Here is a 22,294-nt window from a genome sequence, read left to right as displayed (position 1 = left end):
TGCCTGCCTCTTGGGTCCTGCAAGTGGAAACGGGAACATTTCTGAAAATGGTACCCTGGAGGTTCTGGATGTCACCTTTCTACCCAAAAGCCTACATTTGGCTTCCAGAAACTTCCTCCCACATTTTCCTAAGTCATTGGTACCAATATGTTCCAAGACAGTTGACTCCTCCTCAGCACTAGCTAAAATCCTATATAGGTGATGTTTGAGGACTGACATCTTTGCACCAGGCAGGCAAGTGACCAGGCGCTCCTCATGTCCACCAGCCATCCAGCTATCTACATGCCTAATGATCGAATCACCAGCTACAACAACTGTCCTACGTCTTCCCTCCTGGGCAGAAGCTCCTAGAGACACATCCTCAGTGTGAGAGGATAGTGCAACCTCTGATGGGCAGGCCCTGGCAACAGGATTATTTCCTACTTTACCAGGGTGATGCTCTGCTTCTAGGAGACCTCCCTCCTCCAAGGCAGCACAGGGGTTGTCAGACTGGAGGTGGAACTTGTCTACAACATCCATGTACCTGTCTGTTTCTCTCAGTTCCTCCAAATTGCTACTCTAGCCTCAAGAGATTAGACTTATTCTCTGAGAGCTAGGAGCTTACATGTATAACCTCTTGACAATCGGGAAGTAATCATACATACTCAGTGCAAAAGACTGGATAGCACCCCTCTTGCTGCTGGAATGCTGTCAGAATCTTAGTATTATTTTTAATTAATTAAAACTAATAGAATATAAAGAGCCTTAAGATTATATTGTATATTGTGTGATTTATTTAGTGTTTGCTTCTCAGAAAGTAATGAAATGTTATTAAAAGTCTGTAATAAAAACTCCCCTCTTCTTATCCTAATTAGAATAATGGACTATAAATTAAGACTATAAATGAAGAGATGTGCTATGGGTGGGTGGGAGTTGGAGAGGGTGGATGGGTATGAAGTCTGAACTGTGTCCTGCTGTGCCTTCTAGAGGCTAATCTGTTAATGCTGTAGGCTGTGAGTTAAGTTCTACCTCTTGCAGAAAGTTCAAGTTTAAAACTATGGGGAAAAGGGTTTTACACTATGGAAACTAGTTAATAGAGTTTGCTTTTTCAAAAGTTCAAACTGTCTTTATCAATAAACTTACAATTTCTCTTTTATCCCTGATCTTTGAGGGACCCTTTTACCAAGCTGCGGCAAAAAGGGGGCCTGTACTGGAGTCGATGCGTGTTTTTGATGCATGCCGATGCCCCCTTTTATTGCAGCTGGTAAAAGGTAGGTCTTTCTTTTTTTAAAGAAATGACCGTGTGGCAAGTGAAGCACTTGCCGCGTGGCCATTTCAAGGGGGGGAACCCTTTCTGTCAGTGTAGTGCCAGTGTGTACCCAGTGGTAAGCGGGCATTGCCATGCGCTGACTGATTACCACTGAATTAGTGCTGGAGATTTACCGCCACCCATCCAACTACTCTCACCACTCCTGATGTCACAATTCCTATATCCAATAACCTGAAAGTCCTTGAAGTTACATTGGATAAACACCTATCCCTTGAAGACCACGCAACATCCATCACGAAGAAAATGTTCAACACGATGTGGATGTTGAAACGTGTGAAACCTTATCTCCCCTTGAATACCTTTCGCAACTTGGTACAGTCTATGGTACTCACCCACGCTGATTACTGTAATAGTATCTTCATTGGATGTAAGGCCCAAATCATGAAAAAACTTTAAACTGCCCAGAACACGGCAGGTAGACTTATTTATGGGAAGCCTAGATTCGAAAGTGCAATACCCCTCCATATGAAACTTCATTGGCTCCCTATTAGAGAACAAGTCAACTTTAAGGCCATCACACTAATCCACAAAATCATCCATGGAGTATCACCAAGTTATATGATCAATCTATTAAACCTTCCGACCAGAAACATGTCTACATCTTCAAGATCATACCTTAACCTGCACTTTCCCAATTGCAAAGGACTAAAATACAAAACCTACCATGCATCTAACTTCCCCTACCTGGGATCCCAACTCTGGAATGCTCTACCCAGATACATTTGGTCAATTAGTGAATATCTTCCCTTTAGGAAACTATTGAAAACCCATCTATTCAAACAGGTTTACCCAAACGACATGACCTATCATAAGCAACCCATCTACTTACCGTTTCATCTAATCATTAATAACAATGACTCAGATATTATTTCCTACCAACCTTCGTACCCTTCATGCTCTTCCTCAACTTCTTCTTTATCACTCCACCTTATTACCTATCCCTATCCTTTCACTCATACCTCTTTTATCCCATTTACTCCTTGTTCATTGTCCTATCACATACATCCTTGTTGATTTTGATACTACAGATTGTATTCTCTTGTTACTATGTAAGCTGCATTGAGCCTGTGATGAGCGTGAAAGCACGGGGTACAAATGTAATAAATAAATAAAAATTGATGGTACTTCTCAACCCCAGCGCACCGTCATATCCGGCGCTACAAAAATATATTATGACGGTGCGCTGGGGTTGAGAAGTACCGCCGGGCTGCTGCAATAGCCCAGCGGTACTTCCTTTTTAGCACTGAGCTTCCACTTTGTAAAAGGGGCCCTAAATCACCAAGCACAAAGCAAAATAATGTTCACTCACCCAGAGAAATGTCCTCTTCTCTCTGAACAAAGTGGCTTTCTAAAATCAATTTTTGCATTTGTATGCAACTTATACATGTAAGTGTTGCTATATACATATGTAGATCTTCCCAAGTGAGGGCCTAAACATGTCATAATTAGTAAATGTGCAGTTGTTAATTCTTTGACTAAAGAATAACTCTTCTGCTATGAACCACAATAACTTGTAATGCTTTATTTATGATAACTAGCTTCCTTGCGTTCTGAATTAAATCGTCAACATGCAGCAGCGGTCGACCAGCTAAGGCATAGTCATCAGCAAGAAATGGCAGTAGTGACTGTGGACCTTGAAAGAAGCATAGAACATAGCCGAGAGCAGGTACTGTCAAGACGAATAAAAGTGCACATGGAGCAGACTAGTAAGCATTTATTTCCACAATGTTATGGTATAATAATATAAATGAAGTAAACCATTGTGATAAGTAAAAGAGAACACGGAATATAATACAAGGGATCTGATTGGATGAAACACAAGATATTAATTATTTAGACTAGATCTATGTATCAGCTTAACTGTTTGGGAATGTTATTGTCTATTCACTGCTTTTTCTTAAGAAAAAAAAAGCAATTAACACTTTTCAAGAAGTTAATGTTGAAACTAGATAAAATCATTGCTAAAGTAGTGATTACTGACTTAGAGATCCTTTTACAAAGGCACACTAAAAATAAGCGTGCTAATCATTAGTGTGCACTAAAAGCGCTAAGGCACCTTTGTAAAAGACCCCTTTAGAGCTTCCAGCTCCAGTCTGTGCCAGAAAGCTGCCTGTTAAATTAAATATCTGTTTCAGGTTACACAGTCCTGATGAATGGGTGGTGTCACTGATGGAGCCCAAGACAGAAAACTCACGCTAGCAAGCTCTCAAAGCCTACAGCTTTCCAAAGCAATGAACCATGCATGCAGAGCCGACTTAACCATTTTGCAGATTAGGTAGTTGCATAGGGTGACAGCTTTTGGAGAGTGGCAAAGAACAGTTGCAATCAAAGCAAAACATCATACCCTAACCTTTGCTTTAACTCAAAAATCCATCAGTACCTACCTTTTTGAATAGCCCATTTACCCAGGCATATGGCGAACAAACAAGTTGTTTTCTGTTTAGAAATTGTTTAGTAAAAGGAGGGACTGGGGCATTCTGTTGTGTACCCAGTGGTAATCACTGTCGAGTTAGCGCTGGAGCCCTTACTACCACCTCAATGAATGGAGGTAAGGGCTTCCCCCCGAAATGGCCGCTTAGCAAGTGCTTTACTTGCCGCATGGCGATTTCCTGCAGGAAAGAGAGCCTTCCCTTTTACCCGCTGCGGTAAAAGGGGGCCTCAGCGTGCGTGAAAAACACACGCCAATGGCAGTGCAGAGCCCCCTTTGCAGCAGCTTGGTAAAAGGGGCCCTCAATGTCCATTCCAAAAAACATCAGGCAAAAAATCAAGAAAGATTATGAATTGTCATTGGATTCACATAATTGAAAAAGCATCCATAAGTCCATCAATGTAGCTCCAAACGAGCCTGCATCCACTGGTAATTTAACAATCCTGTCTGAGTATCACGTTGAACAGTGCACTGCTAGTTCCACTAATGATTTCTTCAACAAGAGCGCCTTGTTTTGCTTTTCCAAATGCTGCTTCAGGAAGAATCCCCAAACTTTTCAATGGATTTTACATATTGGCTTTCCTAGATGTGGAGAAAAGGAGTTAAAAAGGGATTAGCACATGTATTTTATAAAATACATGCATATGTGGTCATTTCTGCACATACATGCACAAATGTCCTGTAAACAATAAAACCATTTATTGTTGCCTATTTGAACCCATTTTTTCCATTGACTCCTTTTTAAGTTAAAGGCAACCTGTAGGGACTAGTATTTGCCAGGACTCTCATCTACCTGCTTGCAAAAGAAAATTATTCTCTTGTTGTTGCCTGCTGGAGAAGTAGCACTACAGTTGACCTGAATTAGGTGTGAATTAAGGTGTGAGAAAGTAGAACAGTTGCTAAGGGCAATTTGATTACTGGGCTAGCTTCAAAGGGTTTGTTTGAAATAGTCTCCTTAGAATCCAAACTATATAGAGGTAGATGCACTAAACGTTTTTCATCGTTAAATGAGCCCTCAGGGAAGAATTTCCGATCCTTTCCATGCACTAAAGCCTATTTTTCGACGGAAGTAGCAGCTAACGAAAACGGAATGGAGATGAGCAATTAGTGTGAAAACCCCATTGAAACGACATGCACTAACCTTTTCCGATTGCCTTTACGCAGGAAAAAGGCAGGAAAACTAACGAGAGGTCTGGACCTCTCGTTAGGACAGCTCCGTGGCAGGAAAAAGTGTTAAGTGAAAAAATAAACAAACTTTGAGCCAATCCCAGCGCATTAGCAGAGCTAAAAGCGCTGTGATTGGTCCAAGGGATGTCAGAAAACACATAAAAAAATAAAAATAAAAAAAGGATCGGGAGGGGGCAAGGGCGCTCATCAGGAGCGTCCTGTACGGACGGCCTTGCCCCCCCCCCCCCCCGCTGCTCCCCACTTTCCGCCGCTCCCCCCACCCCGAAAAAGCAAACTTCTAGAAGCCCCTGCCCCCCTCCCTTCCTCACTACTCTCAGCTCCGCCTCCCGACATCCTCCGTTGCAGCGAGACGCGCTGTGATTGGACAAAAACACGTTGCACCTGTATTGTTTTGCTTTTAATGAAGCTTATAGAAAACGTGTCATAACCACGTTCATATAGCACGTGCATAACATACGCAGTTAATTACCCACCTTTTTAAAAAAAAAAATACAACGTTGCACAAAGGGAGGAGAAAAGCGCGAAACACGAAGAAAAACGAAGCAGGGCAGTCGCCTAAGCTGCAGCGACGTGATTCCTACACGCTGTGGATGCACGCTCTGGACGCATGTTAATGACGTCAAGATGGGTCGCATATTATCCACGTCGATACCGTGTGCTTTACGAATGTGCAACAGCGCATGCGTTTTCTGCTCCGCTACGAAACTGTCATGCATCCGACTTTTGAATTACGAATCGGAGTTTGCAGGTGGGGTTTCTTGGTGCATTCTTCGTATTTTTGAAATCGGTAAGTACTTTAACGATTTAGATTTTTTTACGTTTGGTTGCTGCATCTGCCTCATAGAGAGGAAAGGTTATGCTCAACTTTCTTTTTGAGAAGTTCTGAGAGAAGAGGACATCTCTGTGGGTAAGTGACATTATTTTATTCTGAGCTTGGTAACTTAAAGATTAGGGTTTAAAAGAGGAATTGTAGGATATTGCTAAACACAATTAGAATTTAAATTTTTTAAAAAAGCAAGCAAATTTTATTAGCTAGTCTCCATACCCTTTTCCCCATAGTTATTAAACTTGAAGTTTCTGGGAGAAAGGAGACATGGTAGAGATGTTTAAATATCTCAAGGGCATTTATGTACAGGAAGAGAGCCTTTTTCAAATGAAGGGGAGCGCTGGAATGAGGGGACATATGACAAAGTTAAGAGGGAATAGGCTTAGGGGTAATCTAAGGAAGTACTATTTAACAGAAAGAGTGGTGGAGGTGTGGAATGATCTCCCGGTGGAGGTTGTGGAGCCGAGGACTGTTCCAGAATTTAAAAAGGCATGGGATAAGCATGTGGGATCGCTTAGGAAAAGGAAGAGTTAGGGGTTACAGAGGATGGGCAGACTGGATGGGTCGTATGGCCCTTATCTGCCGTCATGTTTCTATGTTAGGGTTTAAAAGAGGAATTGTAGGATATTGATAAACACAGTTAGAATTTTAAAATAAATAAATAAAAAAGCAAGCAAGCTTTATTAGCTAGTCTCCATACCCTTTTTCCCATAGTTTTAAAACAAAGTTTCTGCCACAGCATTAACAGATAGTCTCTAGAAGGCACAGAAGGGCCCGGTTCAGTCCTCATTCCTGCCCACTCCTGGCTCAACTCTTCATTTATAGTCAATTCTAATTAAGACGACAAGAGGGGAATTTTCAATTTTCATTAGAGTCTGAATTACATTAGTTTCTAAGAAGCAAACCCTAAATAAATTACAAATTACATCAATCAAAAGGATCATTATATTCACCTGACATCCCTAGTACCTTAAGAAGTTTTAATTAAACAACTCTATAATACTAAGATGCAGTCAATAGTCCAGCAGCGAAAGGGGTGCTATCCAGTCTTTTGCATTGAGTATCACATGTATTACTATCTCCCAGTTGGTGAGATGTCATATGTGTGTGCACGTTGCAAAGAGCTCCTAGCTCTCATAGAATGAGTCTGTTCTCTTTGAGGCTAGAGTAGCAGACATGGAGCTGCTGATGGAGACAGAGGGGAACATGGAGGAGGCCTACAGGGACGTTGTAGAGAAGTCCCACCTCCAGTCTGGCAGCCTCTGTGCTGCCTTGGAGGAGGGAGGCCTTCTAAAAGGAGTGCATCACCCTGGTGAGGCTGGAAGTAATCCTGTAGTTAGGACCACCACATCAGTGAATGTAATATCCTCTCGCACCGAGAATGTGTCTCCAGGAGCTAGTTCCCATGTGGGAAGGGTTAGGACATCTGTTGTAGTTGGTGATTCAATTATTAGGCATGTAGATAGCTGGGTGGCTGGCTGGTGGACATGAGGATCACCTGGTGACTTGCCTGCCTGGTGCGGTGGCGGACCTCACACGTCACCTAGATAAGATTTTAGATCCGGCTATCTTGGTGCATGTGGATATCAATGACATAGGAAAATGTGGGAGAGGGGTTCTGGAAGCCAAATTTAGTCTCTTAGGTAGAAAGCTCAAATCCAGAACTTCTTTGGTAGCATTTTCTGAACTGCTACCCATTCCACACGCAGGGCCCAAGAGACAAACAGAGCTCCGGAGTCTCAATGCATGGATGAGATGATGGTACAGGAAAGAGGGTTTTAATTTGTTAGGAATTGGGCAACATTCTGGGGAAGGGGGAGCCTATTCCGAAAGGATGGGCTCCACCTTAACCAGGGTGGGACCAGGCTGCTGGCATTGGTTTAAAAAGGAGATAGAGCAGCTTCTAAACTAGAGACTGGGGGAAGGCCAACAGTCACTCAAAAGCGCATGGGTCGGAATAAGGTGTCTTTTAAAGATATCACCAAAACAGGGAAGATAGGGATATCCCAATAGTGAGGTTGCAAAAGAGACCGTACTAGATCAGGTGTCTTTAAATAAAAATAAAAATCAGGCAAAAGATTACAAATTAATACTGTCAAGTACTGAACATGTAAATAGGAACAATAAACATAGTTTGAAACATCTATTTGTGAATGCTAGAAGCCTAAGAAATAAGATGGGAGAGTTAGAATATATTGCACTAAATGAAAAATTAGATACAGTGGTGGAAATAAGTATTTGATCCCTTGCTGATTTTGTAAGTTTGCCCACTGACAAAGACATGAGCAGCCCATAATTGAAGGGTAGGTTATTGGTAACAGTGAGAGATAGCACATCACAAATTAAATCTGGAAAATCACATTGTGGAAAGTATATGAATTTATTTGCATTCTGCAGAGGGAAATAAGTATTTGATCCCCCACCAACCAGTAAGAGATCTGGCCCCTACAGACCAGGTAGATGCTCCAAATCAACTCGTTACCTGCATGACAGACAGCTGTCGGCAATGGTCACCTGTATGAAAGACACCTGTCCACAGACTCAGTGAATCAGTCAGACTCTAACCTCTACAAAATGGCCAAGAGCAAGGAGCTGTCTAAGGATGTCAGGGACAAGATCATACACCTGCACAAGGCTGGAATGGGCTACAAAACCATCAGTAAGACGCTGGGCGAGAAGGAGACAACTGTTGGTGCCATAGTAAGAAAATGGAAGAAGTACAAAATGACTGACAATCGACAAAGATCTGGGGCTCCACGCAAAATCTCACCTCGTGGGGTATCCTTGATCATGAGGAAGGTTAGAAATCAGCCTACAACTACAAGGGGGGAACTTGTCAATGATCTCAAGGCAGCTGGGACCACTGTCACCACGAAAACCATTGGTAACACATTACGACATAACGGATTGCAATCCTGCAGTGCCCGCAAGGTCCCCCTGCTCCGGAAGGCACATGTGACGGCCCGTCTGAAGTTTGCCAGTGAACACCTGGATGATGCCGAGAGTGATTGGGAGAAGGTGCTGTGGTCAAATGAGACAAAAATTGAGCTCTTTGGCATGAACTCAACTTGCCGTGTTTGGAGGAAGAGAAATGCTGCCTATGACCCAAAGAACACCGTCCCCACTGTCAAGCATGGAGGTGGAAATGTTATGTTTTGGGGGTGTTTCTCTGCTAAGGGCACAGGACTACTTCACCGCATCAATGGGAGAATGGATGGGGCCATGTACCGTACAATTCTGAGTGACAACCTCCTTCCCTCCGCCAGGGCCTTAAAAATGGGTCGTGGCTGGGTCTTCCAGCACGACAATGACCCAAAACATACAGCCAAGGCAACAAAGGAGTGGCTCAGGAAGAAGCACATTAGGGTCATGGAGTGGCCTAGCCAGTCACCAGACCTTAATCCCATTGAAAACTTATGGAGGGAGCTGAAGCTGCGAGTTGCCAAGCGACAGCCCAGAACTCTTAATGATTTAGAGATGATCTGCAAAGAGGAGTGGACCAAAATTCCTCCTGACATGTGTGCAAACCTCATCATCAACTACAGAAGACGTCTGACCGCTGTGCTTGCCAACAAGGGTTTTGCCACCAAGTATTAGGTCTTGTTTGCCAGAGGGATTAAATACTTATTTCCCTCTGCAGAATGCAAATAAATTCATATACTTTCCACAATGTGATTTTCCGGATTTAATTTGTGATGTGCTATCTCTCACTGTTACCAATAACCTACCCTTCAATTATGGGCTGCTCATGTCTTTGTCAGTGGGCAAACTTACAAAATCAGCAAGGGATCAAATACTTATTTCCACCACTGTATAATAGGCATCTCTGAGACCTGGTGGAAGGAGGATAACCAGTGGGACCCTGTCATACCGGGGTACAAATTATATCGTAGTGATAGGGTGGATCGAATTGATTTAGGGGTAGCATTGTATGTTAAGGAGGGCCTTGAATCAAACAGATTGAAAATTCTGCAGGAAACAAAACACATCTTGGAATCCCTATGGATTGAAATTCTACATGTAAAGGGGAAAAGTATAGTGATAGGAGTGTACTACCGTCTGCCTGGCCAGGATGAACAGACGGATGTAGAAATGTTATAGGAAATTAGGGAAGGTAACAAACTGGGCAACACGATAATAATGGGTGATTTCAATTACCCTGATATTGACTGGGTCAATGTAACATCGGAGCATGTTAGGGAGGTAAAATTCCTTGACAAAATCATGGACTGCTTTATGGAGCAGCAGGTACAGGAGCCAAAAAGAAGAGGAAAAATTCTAAACATAATCCTTAGTGGAGTGCATGATCTGGTGCGGGGGGTAATGGCGATGGGGCCGCTTGATAACAGTGATCATAATATGATCAGAATTGATATTAGCTTTGGAGTAAGTATAAACAGGAAATTCAATACGTTAGCACTTAACTTTCAAAAAGGAGACTATGATAAAATGAGAAGAACGGTGAAAAAAAAACTTAGAGGAGCATCTGCGAGGGTCAAAAATTTACATCAGGTGTGGGTGCTGTTCAAAAATACCATCATGGAATCCCAGGCCAAATATATTCCATGTATTAAAAAAAGGAGGGAGGAAGACCAAATGACAACCGGCGTGGTTAAAAAGTGAGGTGAAGGAAGCTATTAGAGCTAAAAGAAAATCCTTCAGAAAATGGAAGAAGGAACTGACTGAAAATAATAAGAAAAAGCATAAGGAATGTGCAAAGCGCTGATAAGGAAGACAAAGAGAGACTTTGAGAAAAAGATTGTGTTGGGGGCAAAAACATATAGTAAAATTTCTTTTAGGTACTTTAAAAGCAAGAAGCCGGCAAAAGAATCGGTTGGTCCGCTAGATGACCGAGGGGTAAAAGAGGCAATCAGGGAAGACAAAGCCGTAGCGGAGAGATTAAATGAATTCTTTGCTTCGGTCTTCACCGAGGAAGATTTGGGAGAGATACCGGTGCTAGAAATGGTATTCAATGCTGACGAGTCAGAGAAACTGAATGAAATCTCTATAAACCCAGAGGATGTAATGGGGCAATTTGACAAATCTTTTGGACTGGATGGTATTCATCCCAGGGTATTGATAGAATTGAAAAACGAACTGGTGGAACTTTTGTTAGTAATATGTAATTTATCTTTAAAATAAAGTGTGGTACTGGAAGATTGGAGAGTGGCCAGTGTTATGCTGATAATTAAAAATGGTTCCAGAGGAGATCCGTGAAATTATAGACCGGTGAGCCTGCCCTGGGAACTAGGTTGAGAACAATTTTTTTTTTAGACTGCAGATGTACTCTTACATACTATCTTAAAAGAATGAAAACTTCTATGTAGCTGTTCACCTCTTTCAATGCCAACAGGCTTGTCTTACTTTGGCAAAGCATATGCAAGATCAATAATTTTCAACATTTTTTCAGTCAGCACATACCAACTACTACTTAACATTTCTAGAGCACTACTAGGGTTACGCAGCACTGTACAGTTTAACAATGAAGGACAGTCCCTGCTCAAAGGAGCTTACAATCTAAAGGACGAAATGTCAAGTTAGGGCAGTCTAGATTTCCTGAGTAGAGGTATGGTGGTTAGGTGCTGAAGGCAACATTGAAGAGATGGGCTTTGAATAAGGATGGATGATACTCGTATACATGACACATACATGATCTCTTGAACCTTTGCTGTGATACGGTATGGCAATTCTTATGAATTAAATGTAAACACGCTCTGCATCCGTAAATATCCCATCTCCTCCGAACAACAGGCGCTGATCATAACTATCACATTTTCTCCATACAAGTTGCCATACCAAAATAAATAATTAAATAAAATTATGATTCTCATATCATCAGAGTGTAATAGCAACATAAATCTCTCCACTACCAGGCACATTGTGAAATACAAAATCTGAAAAAAATCCTAACTCAAAATACATGTAGCACTAATTCCTATGATTCAGACATAAACTTTACTCTAAAAACAGGCAGCAGTACAAGTATTGCATGGGGCCCTACAACACCAATACACCTAGTACAGGTAAAACAGAAGTGGAACTGCTACAAAGTTCTACACAGAAACTACATGCAAACAGAATACCACACCTCGGACACACACTAAACAGACAAACCCTTACCAAGTACAGAACAAGGGATCACAAATTAGAAATAGAAAAACAAAATTGAACTGGGAATGCCAATAAGTCAAACTAAATACAACACATGAAAAATGCTTATTTCTCCGAGGACAAGCAGGCTGCTTGTTCTCACTGATGGGGTGACGTCCACGGCAGCCCCTCCAATCGGAATCTTCACTAGCAAAGTCCTTTGCTACCCCTCGCGCGCCCGCGCACACCGCGCATGCGCGGCCGTCTTCCCGCCCGAAACCGGCTCGAGCCGGCCAGTCTTCTTTCGTCCGCACTCGGTACGGTCGTGTTTTCGCCGTGTCGAGCCCCGGAAAGTCGACCTCGCGCGTCCGTTTTTTTCGACGTGTTTTTTCTTCGGAAAATCCTCAAACTGTTTGGGAAGTGCTCCGGAAGCCCTCGGGTTTCGTTTGCCCCTTCCCGTATTTTTCAGATTTTGCCCCGGTAAGTTTTCTTTCGTCGTCGGGGTAGGCCTCTTTTCGGCCTCGGTCGAGATTTTTCTCCCTTAAAGTTTTGGTGCTCACCATTCGTCATTTCGGATTTTGATTTCGCCGGCGTGATTTTTTCCGCCCATGACATCGAAGCCTTCCAGCGGCTTCAAGAAGTGCACCCAGTGCGCCCGGGTAATCTCGCTCACTGATAGGCACTCGTCGTGTCTTCAGTGTCTGGGGGCCGAGCACCGTCCTCAGAACTGTAGTCTGTGTTCCCTGTTACAAAGGCGGACTCAGGTAGCGAGATTGGCCCAGTGGAACGTTTTGTTCTCGGGCTTTTCGTCGGCATCGGCACCAGGGTCATCGAGTGCATCGACGTCGTCAGCGTCCAGACCTTCATCCTCGGCCGCCAGTGCATTGAGTGCATCGAGGCATCGACCCTCTGCATCGGCGCCGAGACATCGGATAGCTGCATCGACGTCGGTGGTACCGGGACCTCGTCTGCTGATGTCGTCGGACGGTGGTGCATCGTCAGGAGTGCAGGTGAGGGCTGTCCATTCCCCTGCTGGTGGCGGTGAGCCTTCGGGTGGGTCTCCCCCTACCCTGAGGGCTCCTGCGGTACAGCCCCCCCGAGATCGACCTCCTTCGACCTCGGCCCCGAGGAAGCGACGGCTGGATTCTACGTCCTCCTCGTCGGTGCCGGGGAGCTTCGGTGACATGCTTCGGAAGAAGTCGAAGAAGCATCGACACCGGTCTCCTCCCCGCGTCGGCACCGAGAGCTCTGGGTCGCCGAGGGAGTCGGCACCCAGCAGGCATCGGCACCGAGAGGACCGCTCACCCTCTGTGCAGGAGGTGTCGATGCGCTCCACTCTGGACAGCCCGGAACAGCCTCCACGCCCGGAACAGGTTCTGACGTCGACGCCTGCATCGGCCTCCATGCCTTTCTCTGCAGCCGCTCTGAACGAGAGCCTCCGGGCCGTTCTCCCAGAGATTCTGGGAGAGCTGTTACGCCCTACCCCTCCGGTACCGGCGGTGCTTGCGCCTCCGGTACCGTCGAGCGTGGCGCCGGCTGGCCCATCGCCCGGGGTGAGGTCCCCGACGTCGGTACCGCGTGCGGTGCCGACTGCGGCCACCTCCCAGGAGGGCTCCCCGACTACGTCGGTGGAGGGAGCTTCGCCGATGCGGGTGAGGGAGTCTACCTCTCGACGCCCCCATCGTGGACGTGGCTCCACTGAGTCGAGCCGGGCGAGGTTGCAGACACAGGTTCGTGAACTTGTGTCTGACACCGAAGGTGAGGCCTCGTGGGAGGAAGAGGAAGACCCCAGATATTTCTCTGACGAGGAGTCTGAGGGTCTTCCTTCTGATCCTACTCCCTCCCCTGAAAGACAGCTTTCTCCTCCTGAGAGTCTGTCTTTCGCTTTCTTTGTCCGGGAGATGTCTACGGCCATCCCCTTCCCGGTGGTTGTGGAGGACGAGCCTAGGGCTGAAATGTTTGAGCTCCTGGACTATCCTTCTCCACCTAAGGAAGCGTCCACTGTTCCCTTGCACCATGTCCTGAAAAAGACATTGCTTGCGAACTGGACCAAGCCACTAAGTAATCCCCACATCCCCAAGAAGATCGAGTCCCAGTACCGGATCCATGGGGACCCAGAGCTGATGCGCACTCAGTTGCCTCATGACTCTGGAGTTGTGGATCTGGCCCTAAAGAAGGCTAAGAGTTCTAGAGAGCATGCTTCGGCGCCCCCGGGCAAAGACTCTAGAACCTTAGACTCCTTTGGGAGGAAGGCCTACCATTCCTCTATGCTCGTGGCCAAAATCCAGTCTTACCAGCTCTACACGAGCATACACATGCGGAACAATGTGCGGCAGTTGGCGGGCTTGGTTGATGCGCTCCCCCCTGAGCAAGCCAAGCCTTTTCAGGAGGTGGTCAGGCAGCTGAAGGCGTGCAGAAAATTCCTGGCCAGAGGGGTGTATGACACCTTTGATGTTGCGTCCAGGGCCGCTGCTCAAGGTGTGGTGATGCGCAGGCTCTCATGGCTGCGTGCCTCCGACCTGGAGAATAGACTCCAGCAGCGGATTGCGGACTCGCCTTGCCGTGCGGACAATATTTTTGGAGAGAAGGTCGAGCAGGTGGTAGAGCATCTCCACCAGCGGGATACCGCATTCGACAAGTTCTCCCACCGGCAGCCTTCAGCATCTACCTCTACAGGTAGAAGATTTTTTGGGGGAAGGAGGACTGTTCCCTACTCTTCTGGCAAGCGTAGGTACAATCCTCCTTCTCGACAGCCTGCGGCCCAGGCTAAGCCCCAGCGCGCTCGCTCTCGTCAGCAGCGTGCGCCTCAGCAAGGCCCCGCGGCTCCCCAGCAAAAGCAAGGGGCGAGCTTTTGACTGGCTCCAGCAGAGCATAGCCGACATCCAAGTGTCAGTGCCGGGCGACCTGCCGGTCGGGGGGAGGTTGAAAGCTTTTCACCAAAGGTGGCCTCTCATAACCTCCGACCAGTGGGTTCTGCAAATAGTCCGGCAAGGATACACCCTCAATTTGGCCTCAAAACCTCCAAATTGTCCACCGGGAGCTCAGTCTTACAGCTTCCAGCACAAGCAGGTACTTGCAGAGGAACTCTCCGCCCTTCTCAGCGCCAATGCGGTCGAGCCCGTGCCATCCGGGCAAGAAGGGCTGGGATTCTATTCCAGGTACTTCCTTGTGGAAAAGAAAACAGGGGGGATGCGTCCCATCCTAGACCTAAGGGCCCTGAACAAATATCTCGTAAAAGAAAAGTTCAGGATGCTTTCCCTGGGCACCCTCCTTCCCATGATTCAGGAAAACGATTGGCTATGCTCTCTGGACTTGAAGGATGCCTACACACACATCCCGATACTGCCAGCTCACGGACAGTATCTGCGATTTCAGCTGGGCACACGTCACTTCCAGTACTGTGTGCTACCCTTTGGGCTTGCCTCTGCGCCCAGGGTGTTCACAAAGTGCTTGGCTGTAGTAGCAGCAGCACTTCGCAGGCTGGGGGTGCACGTGTTCCCATATCTCGACGATTGGCTGGTGAAGAACACGTCCGAGACAGGAGCCCTGCAGTCCATGCAGTTGACTATTCGCCTCCTGGAGCTACTGGGGTTTGTGATAAATTACCCAAAGTCCCATCTTCTCCCAGCACAGAGACTCGAATTCATAGGAGCTCTGCTGGATTCTCGGACGGCTCGCGCCTATCTCCCAGAGGCGAGAGCCAACAACTTGTTGTCCCTCGTCTCGCGGGTGCGAGCGTCCCAGCAGATCACAGCTCGGCAGATGTTGAGATTGCTGGGCCACATGGCCTCCACAGTTCATGTGACTCCCATGGCCCGCCTTCACATGAGATCTGCTCAATGGACCCTAGCTTCTCAGTGGTTTCAGGCTGCTGGGGATCTAGAAGACGTGATCCACCTGTCCACGAGTTTTCTCGAATCCCTGTTTTGGTGGACTATTTGGTCCAATTTGACTCTGGGACGTCCTTTCCAAATTCCTCAGCCACAAAAAGTGCTGACCACGGATGCGTCTCTCCTGGGATGGGGAGCTCATGTCGATGGGCTTCACACCCAAGGAAGCTGGTCCCTCCAGGAACGCGGTCTACAGATCAATCTCCTGGAGTTGCGAGCGATCTGGAACGCTCTGAAGGCTTTCAGAGATCGGCTGTCCCACCAAATTATCCAAATTCAGACAGACAACCAGGTTGCCATGTATTACATCAACAAGCAGGGGGGCACCGGATCTCGCCCCCTGTGTCAGGAAGCCGTCAGCATGTGGCTCTGGGCTCGCCGTCACGGCATGGTGCTCCAAGCCACATATCTGGCAGGCGTAAACAACAGTCTGGCCGACAGACTGAGCAGGATCATGCAACCTCACGAGTGGTCGCTCAACTCCCGAGTGGTGCGCCAGATCTTCCAAGCGTGGGGCACCCCCTTGGTGGATCTCTTCGCATCTCGAGCAAACCACAAAGTCCCTCAGTTCTGTTCCAGGCTTCAGGCCCCCGGCAGACTGGCATCGGATGCCTTCCTCCTGGATTGGGGGGAGGGCCTGCTGTATGCTTATCCTCCTATTCCTCTGGTGGGGAAGACTTTGTTGAAACTCAAGCAAGACTGAGGCACCATGATTCTGATTGCTCCCTTTTGGCCGCGTCAGATCTGGTTCCCTCTTTTTCTGGAGTTATCCTCCGAAGAACCGTGGAGATTGGAGTGTTTTCCGACCCTCATCACGCAGGACGAAGGGGCTCTTCTGCATCCCAGCCTCCGGTCTCTGGCTCTCACGGCCTGGATGTTGAGAGCGTAGACTTTGCCTCTTTGGGTCTGTCAGAGGGTGTCTCCCGCATCTTGCTTGCTTCCAGGAAAGATTCCACTAAGAGGAGTTACTTCTTCCTATGGAGGAGGTTTGGTGTGACAGCAAGGCCCTAGCTCCTCGCTCTTGTCCTACACAGACCCTGCTTGAATACCTTCTGCACTTGTCTGAGTCTGGTCTCAAGACCAACTCTGTAAGGGTTCACCTTAGTGCAATCAGTGCATACCATTACCGTGTGGAAGGTAAGCCGATCTCAGGACAGCCTTTAGTTGTTCGCTTCATGAGAGGTTTGCTTTTGTCAAAGCCCCCTGTCAAGCCTCCTACAGTGTCATGGGATCTCAATGTCGTTCTCACCCAGCTGATGAAACCTCCTTTTGAGCCACTGAACTCCTGCCATCTGAAGTACTTGACCTGGAAGGTCATTTTCTTGGTGGCAGTTACTTCAGCTCGTAGAGTCAGTGAGCTTCAGGCCCTGGTAGCCCAGGCCCCTTACACCAAATTTCATCATAACAGAGTAGTCCTCCGCACTCACCCTAAGTTCTTGCCAAAGGTTGTGTCGGAGTTCCATCTGAACCAGTCAATTGTCTTGCCAACATTCTTTCCCCGTCCTCATTCCTGCCCTGCTGAACGTCAGCTGCACACATTGGACTGCAAGAGAGCATTGGCCTTCTACCTGGAGCGGACACAGCCCAACAGACAGTCCGCCCAATTGTTTGTTTCTTTTGATCCCAATAGGAGGGGAGTGGCTGTAGGGAAACGCACCATATCCAATTGGCTAGCAGATTGCATTTCCTTCACTTACGCCCAGGCGGGGCTGGCTCTTGAGGGTCATGTCACGGCTCATAATGTTAGAGCCATGGCAGCGTCGGTAGCCCACTTGAAGTCAGCCTCTATTGAAGAAATTTGCAAAGCTGCGACGTGGTCATCTGTCCACACATTCACATCTCATTACTGCCTGCAGCAGGATACCCGACGCGACAGTCGGTTCGGGCAGTCAGTTCTTCAGAACCTGTTTGGGCTTTAGGATCCAACTCCACCCCCCGAGGGCCCTGTTTGTTCTGTTCCAGGCTGCACTCTCAGTTAGTTGGTAAATTTTTTAGGTCAAGCTCAGTTATGTCCTCGCCGTTGCGAGGCCCAATTGACCATGGTTGTTGTTTTGAGTGAGCCTGGGGGCTAGGGATACCCCATCAGTGAGAACAAGCAGCCTGCTTGTCCTCGGAGAAAGCGAATGCTACATACCTGTAGAAGGTATTCTCCGAGGACAGCAGGCTGATTGTTCTCACAAAACCCGCCCGCCTCCCCTTTGGAGTTGTGTCTTCCCTGGTCTTTGTTTTGCTACATATGAGACTGGCCGGCTCGAGCCGGTTTCGGGCGGGAAGACGGCCGCGCATGCGCGGTGCGCGCGAGGGCTAGCAAAGGACTTTGCTAGTGAAGATTCCGATTGGAGGGGCTGCCGTGGATGTCACCCCATCAGTGAGAACAATCAGCCTGCTGTCCTCGGAGAATACCTTCTACAGGTATGTAGCATTCGCTATATACATACAACTTAATTTTTGTATCTTGAAGACCTCAGTCAAATGGAGCTGTGGAGCATTTGTTGGCTGAAACAGCCACTCTCCTATCATCACTGGTCTTCATAAATTTTTTGTTTAAAATTTTCTTTTGCCGCTTGTATCTTTATATTTTTGTATATAAGGATACTTTACTCCAGCACTGGCTATGAGCAGATAGTCTTTAGGGTCTGTAAAACAATGTCAAGTTCCGATGTCCAATGCAACTTCTCAGGGACTTTCTTCTGCAGGAGGTGGGTCAGTGGCTCTGCCTTCATAACTAAAGTTGGAATGAATCATCGGTAGTATCCAGCAAGGCCCAGGAAGGCTCTCACTTGCTTCTTGGTCTGGGATACCAGCACTTGCTTGATTGCTTCCACCTTTCAGACTTGGGGTTTCGCTTGCCCTTTCCTGACAGAGTGCCCTAGGTACAGGACCTCCTGTCCTCCCAGGAAGCATTTCTTTGGATTCATGTCAATCCAGCTATCCTTAAACTATCCAGTACTGCTTCCATCTGGATCAGGTGGGTCTTCCAATCTTTGCTGTAGATGATGATGTCTAATTAGGCAGCTATATAACCACCATGTGGCTTTAGCAGGCAGTCAACTAGGTGCTGAAATGTCGCAGGAGCCCCATTAACACCAAAAGGCAGCACAGTGAATTGGAACAGACCTTGAGGAGTCACAAAGGTTGTATTTTTTTGGCAGTTGGAGTGAGGGGCATCTATCAGTAGCCCTTGGTCAAGTACAGTGTCAATATCATCTGGGCTCCTTCCAGCCTTTTGATGAGTTCATCAACCCTTGGCATCAAGTAGGCCTCCAGTTTGGAGACAGCATTTATTTTTTGAAAGTCAGTGCAGAAATAGAGGCTCCTGTCCAGTTTAGGCACCAGCACGATGGGTGATGACCAGTTACTGGTGGTTCCTTTGATAATCCCCAAGCCCCGCATATTGGCTCTCTCTTTTGCTACTGCCTGCTAACAGACTTCTGTGATCTGGTATGGGTACTGCTGGACCACCACTCCTGGCTAGGTGATGACATCATGGGTTACAAGGTGGGTCTGGCCCCCCATGTTGGAGAAGACATCCTGGTTCTGGCAGACCAAATGTTCCAGGTCAGCTTTCTGTGAGGCTGAAAGTTGCTTGCCAAACAGGACTTGCAAGGGCTCAGGCTGTGTCAGAACCTCTGGACTCAAATCATCCTCCTGAACCAGGGCCACTGTCATTCAAGATTCACTTCTGCAACAGATTGATGTGGAAAATCTTTGTTTTTCTTCTTTTGTCTGGCTGAGCCACCTTATAGTTGACAGGACCTGTCTTTTCAACTGTCTCTTAAGGCTTTTGCCATTTATATAGCAGTTTATTTTCTGATCAGGCAGAAGGGCAAAGACTCTGTCCCCTGACTGGAAGGACCTTTGGATTGCCTTCTGGTTTGTAGGCTTGAGTTTGTCCCATTTGAGTCTTCTCCAAGTAGAATTTGACTGCCTTGACGACTTTCTTCAGTCTTTCCTACATGATGAGCACACACTCTGCCAAGTTCTTTGCTGGGCTTGGTTCCCTAAATAGGCAGTCCATGATGCTTCTGGCCATCCACTCAAGTAAGTGGTCCTCTCAAAGTTTGTCCGGGTCATCCTCTGGTACTGTTTTTTTTAGGACCGGAACCGAAGAAGGGGCTTGTAGCCTGGGTGCCTGTAGTGCTTGCATCACTTGAGGAAGGGAGTTCTGCCAGGCTTTCAGAGATCTCCAAGATGCCTGCTGTTGTTCTCATTGCATCTGCACCACTTGTTGCAGCTGCTGCTGGCCTTCCACTAAAGTCTGGAGCAGGCTTTCCATGTTTTCTGTGCAACCTCAGTGCTCACTAAGCAAGAATGAAACCAAAATAAAAACCTGCCTGTCAGCATTTAATCTCCCCCCCCCCCCCCCCCCCACCACCACCATCAAGCTCCTGACTTGGGTAGGTCTAGACCCTTTTGCCCAATGTTGTTCCTGTATGGTAGACTTACAAGGTCCAGAGCCCCGGAGGCTAGGGATTCCAGCTTTTTCTGGCAGGGTAAGCTCTTATCCCACCACCAGAACCTTATGTGGTAACATGAGCCAGGGCGGGCCTGGCGCCAGGATAACTGGAGTCACAGAACAGGTGCAGGTAAAAGAAATTAGAATTTATTATATGTATCTAGTAGAGATCCTGTTCCGTTCATAGGTGGGAGATAGGAAATCACAAAAATGTTCCTTAGATGTAACAAGGTTCTCCTGCAGGGCCATGGCGTATGTCACTGTCTCTCAGCATGGCAGCACATTTTACTTGTCTCTGGCCTGGTTTCCCAGAATTACCAACGTAGTTTATAGCAGTTTTTGTGGGTCAAAAATCCAAAGTTGCAAGATTCCAAGTTAAACTTGGCCTACCTGACTGTAGCAGTTACAGTTCACACATTTGTGGTGGAGGCAAATATAGCTTAGCTCAAGTTATCTGCAGTCAAGTCCCATAGGAATAAAATGGGCCCTGCTGCAGATAACTGGAGCTAAGCTTTAGTAAAAGACCCCCCTTAATGAATCTAAATAAAAAAAATATATGGTTCAACCAAATTTATTCACTGTTGTGTCTGCCTACTGCTCACCAGCTTCTATTCCTACAAACATGGCCGCCGACAGAATACTTTCACTTTTAAGTCAGCCGGTGGCGTCCGTTCCTTGTGACGCTGGGCATCAGTTCTGAGGTTATTTAATGCCGATTACATTATCATGTAAGCCACATTGAGCCTGCAAAGAGGTGGGAAAATGTGGGATACAAATGCAACAAATAAAATAAAAATAAATAAATAACAATATATAAACAAAGGTTATAAAAGTTTTTTAGATATACGCATGTACATGCTTATTGTTTCACCACTCAGACACAGACAACAAAAGTTTGTTACTTGGCATTTCTAGATCTCAATTACAGGCATTACAGATAGCACAAAATGCTGTGGCTAGAATTTTGGTAGGTGTCAATAGATATGAACAAATCTCACCAGTTTTGAAATATTTGCATTGGATACCCATTGAGTATTATATTAAATTCAAAATCTTGCTCTTACTTTTTAAGATCTTAACTGGTAAGGTTCCAAAAATATTAGCAGCAAAATTGAGGGGCCCTTTTACAAAGGCGCTCTGAAAAATGGCCTACGGTAGTGTAGACACATGTTTTGGGTGCGCGCAGTATCATTTTTCAGCACACCTGTAAAAAATTCCTTTTTAAAATTTTTGTCGAAAATGGACTTGTGCCAAAATGAAGATTGCCAAGCGTCCATTTTGGGTCTGAGACCTTACCATCAGTCACTGACCCAGCGGTAATGTCTCACACGGTAACCGGGCAGTGATGACCTACGCACTCCAAATACCACTTGGCACGCGTCCAGTACATGCGGCAGAAAATACAAATGATTTTTCGGCCGCATGCCAAAAATGAAATTAACCACAAGAGCCACTCTGTAGCCGTGCGGTAACTCCATTTTGGCGCACATTGGGCGTGCTTAGATTCTTACATGGCTTAGTAAAAGGGCCCCTGAATGTGTATCAGACTTCCAGAACCCTGAGATCTGCTCAACAATTTTGTATTTAGATATACCTTCATTTTGAGTTGTAAGGTTAAATGAATGTAGAGCAGCTATTTTTTATGTAGCAGGTCCTACTTTGTGGAACAGTTTGCCACTGAGACTTAAGGAAAATACAAGAGATCAACAAGTTCAAAAAGAGAATTGAAGACCTACTTTTTTTATACAAGCATATAGGGCTGAAGATGATCTGATTTGAGAAGGTGGAAGAGATCAAATTATGATTGAAGTTTTAAAAGATTTTTATGTTGATTTATGTTTTTTGTTATTTTTTTTAGTTCAGTAATGTTATGTCGATGTGAAGAATTGTATTTTGATTTTATGTATGTATATGTTGTTGAGAACTTTTGGATTCTGTGGTATAAACATTTTTAAATATGGAACAGAAAATCTGGCTGTTTAATAAAAATGCTGCCATACAGTTCTTGCAATTAAGCCCACAAGTTCCTCTGACTGTAACCTAAATATCCACTCTTGTTCACATAGAAGCAGTTTTAATTTTCGAACTCCCCCCTTGATCTGAAGAT

General features: G+C 46.1%; 1 protein-coding gene across 1 annotated transcript in view; it reads left to right on the top strand.

The window, feature by feature from the left end:
• FAM184A (family with sequence similarity 184 member A) overlaps positions 1-22,294 on the top strand; it is a 306,691-nt gene that overhangs the window by 203,013 nt on the left and 81,384 nt on the right. The window contains exon 12 of the mRNA XM_030198559.1: positions 2,848-2,975. Coding sequence (XP_030054419.1) covers positions 2,848-2,975 — 128 coding nt within the window. The remainder of the gene's footprint in view (positions 1-2,847; positions 2,976-22,294) is intronic.

Source organism: Microcaecilia unicolor, chromosome 3, assembly GCF_901765095.1.
Source record: "Microcaecilia unicolor chromosome 3, aMicUni1.1, whole genome shotgun sequence".
Classification (NCBI taxonomy): domain Eukaryota; kingdom Metazoa; phylum Chordata; class Amphibia; order Gymnophiona; family Siphonopidae; genus Microcaecilia; species Microcaecilia unicolor.
The sequence above is the reverse complement of the archived record's forward strand: the minus strand, read 5'-3'. Positions and strand labels throughout refer to the sequence as shown.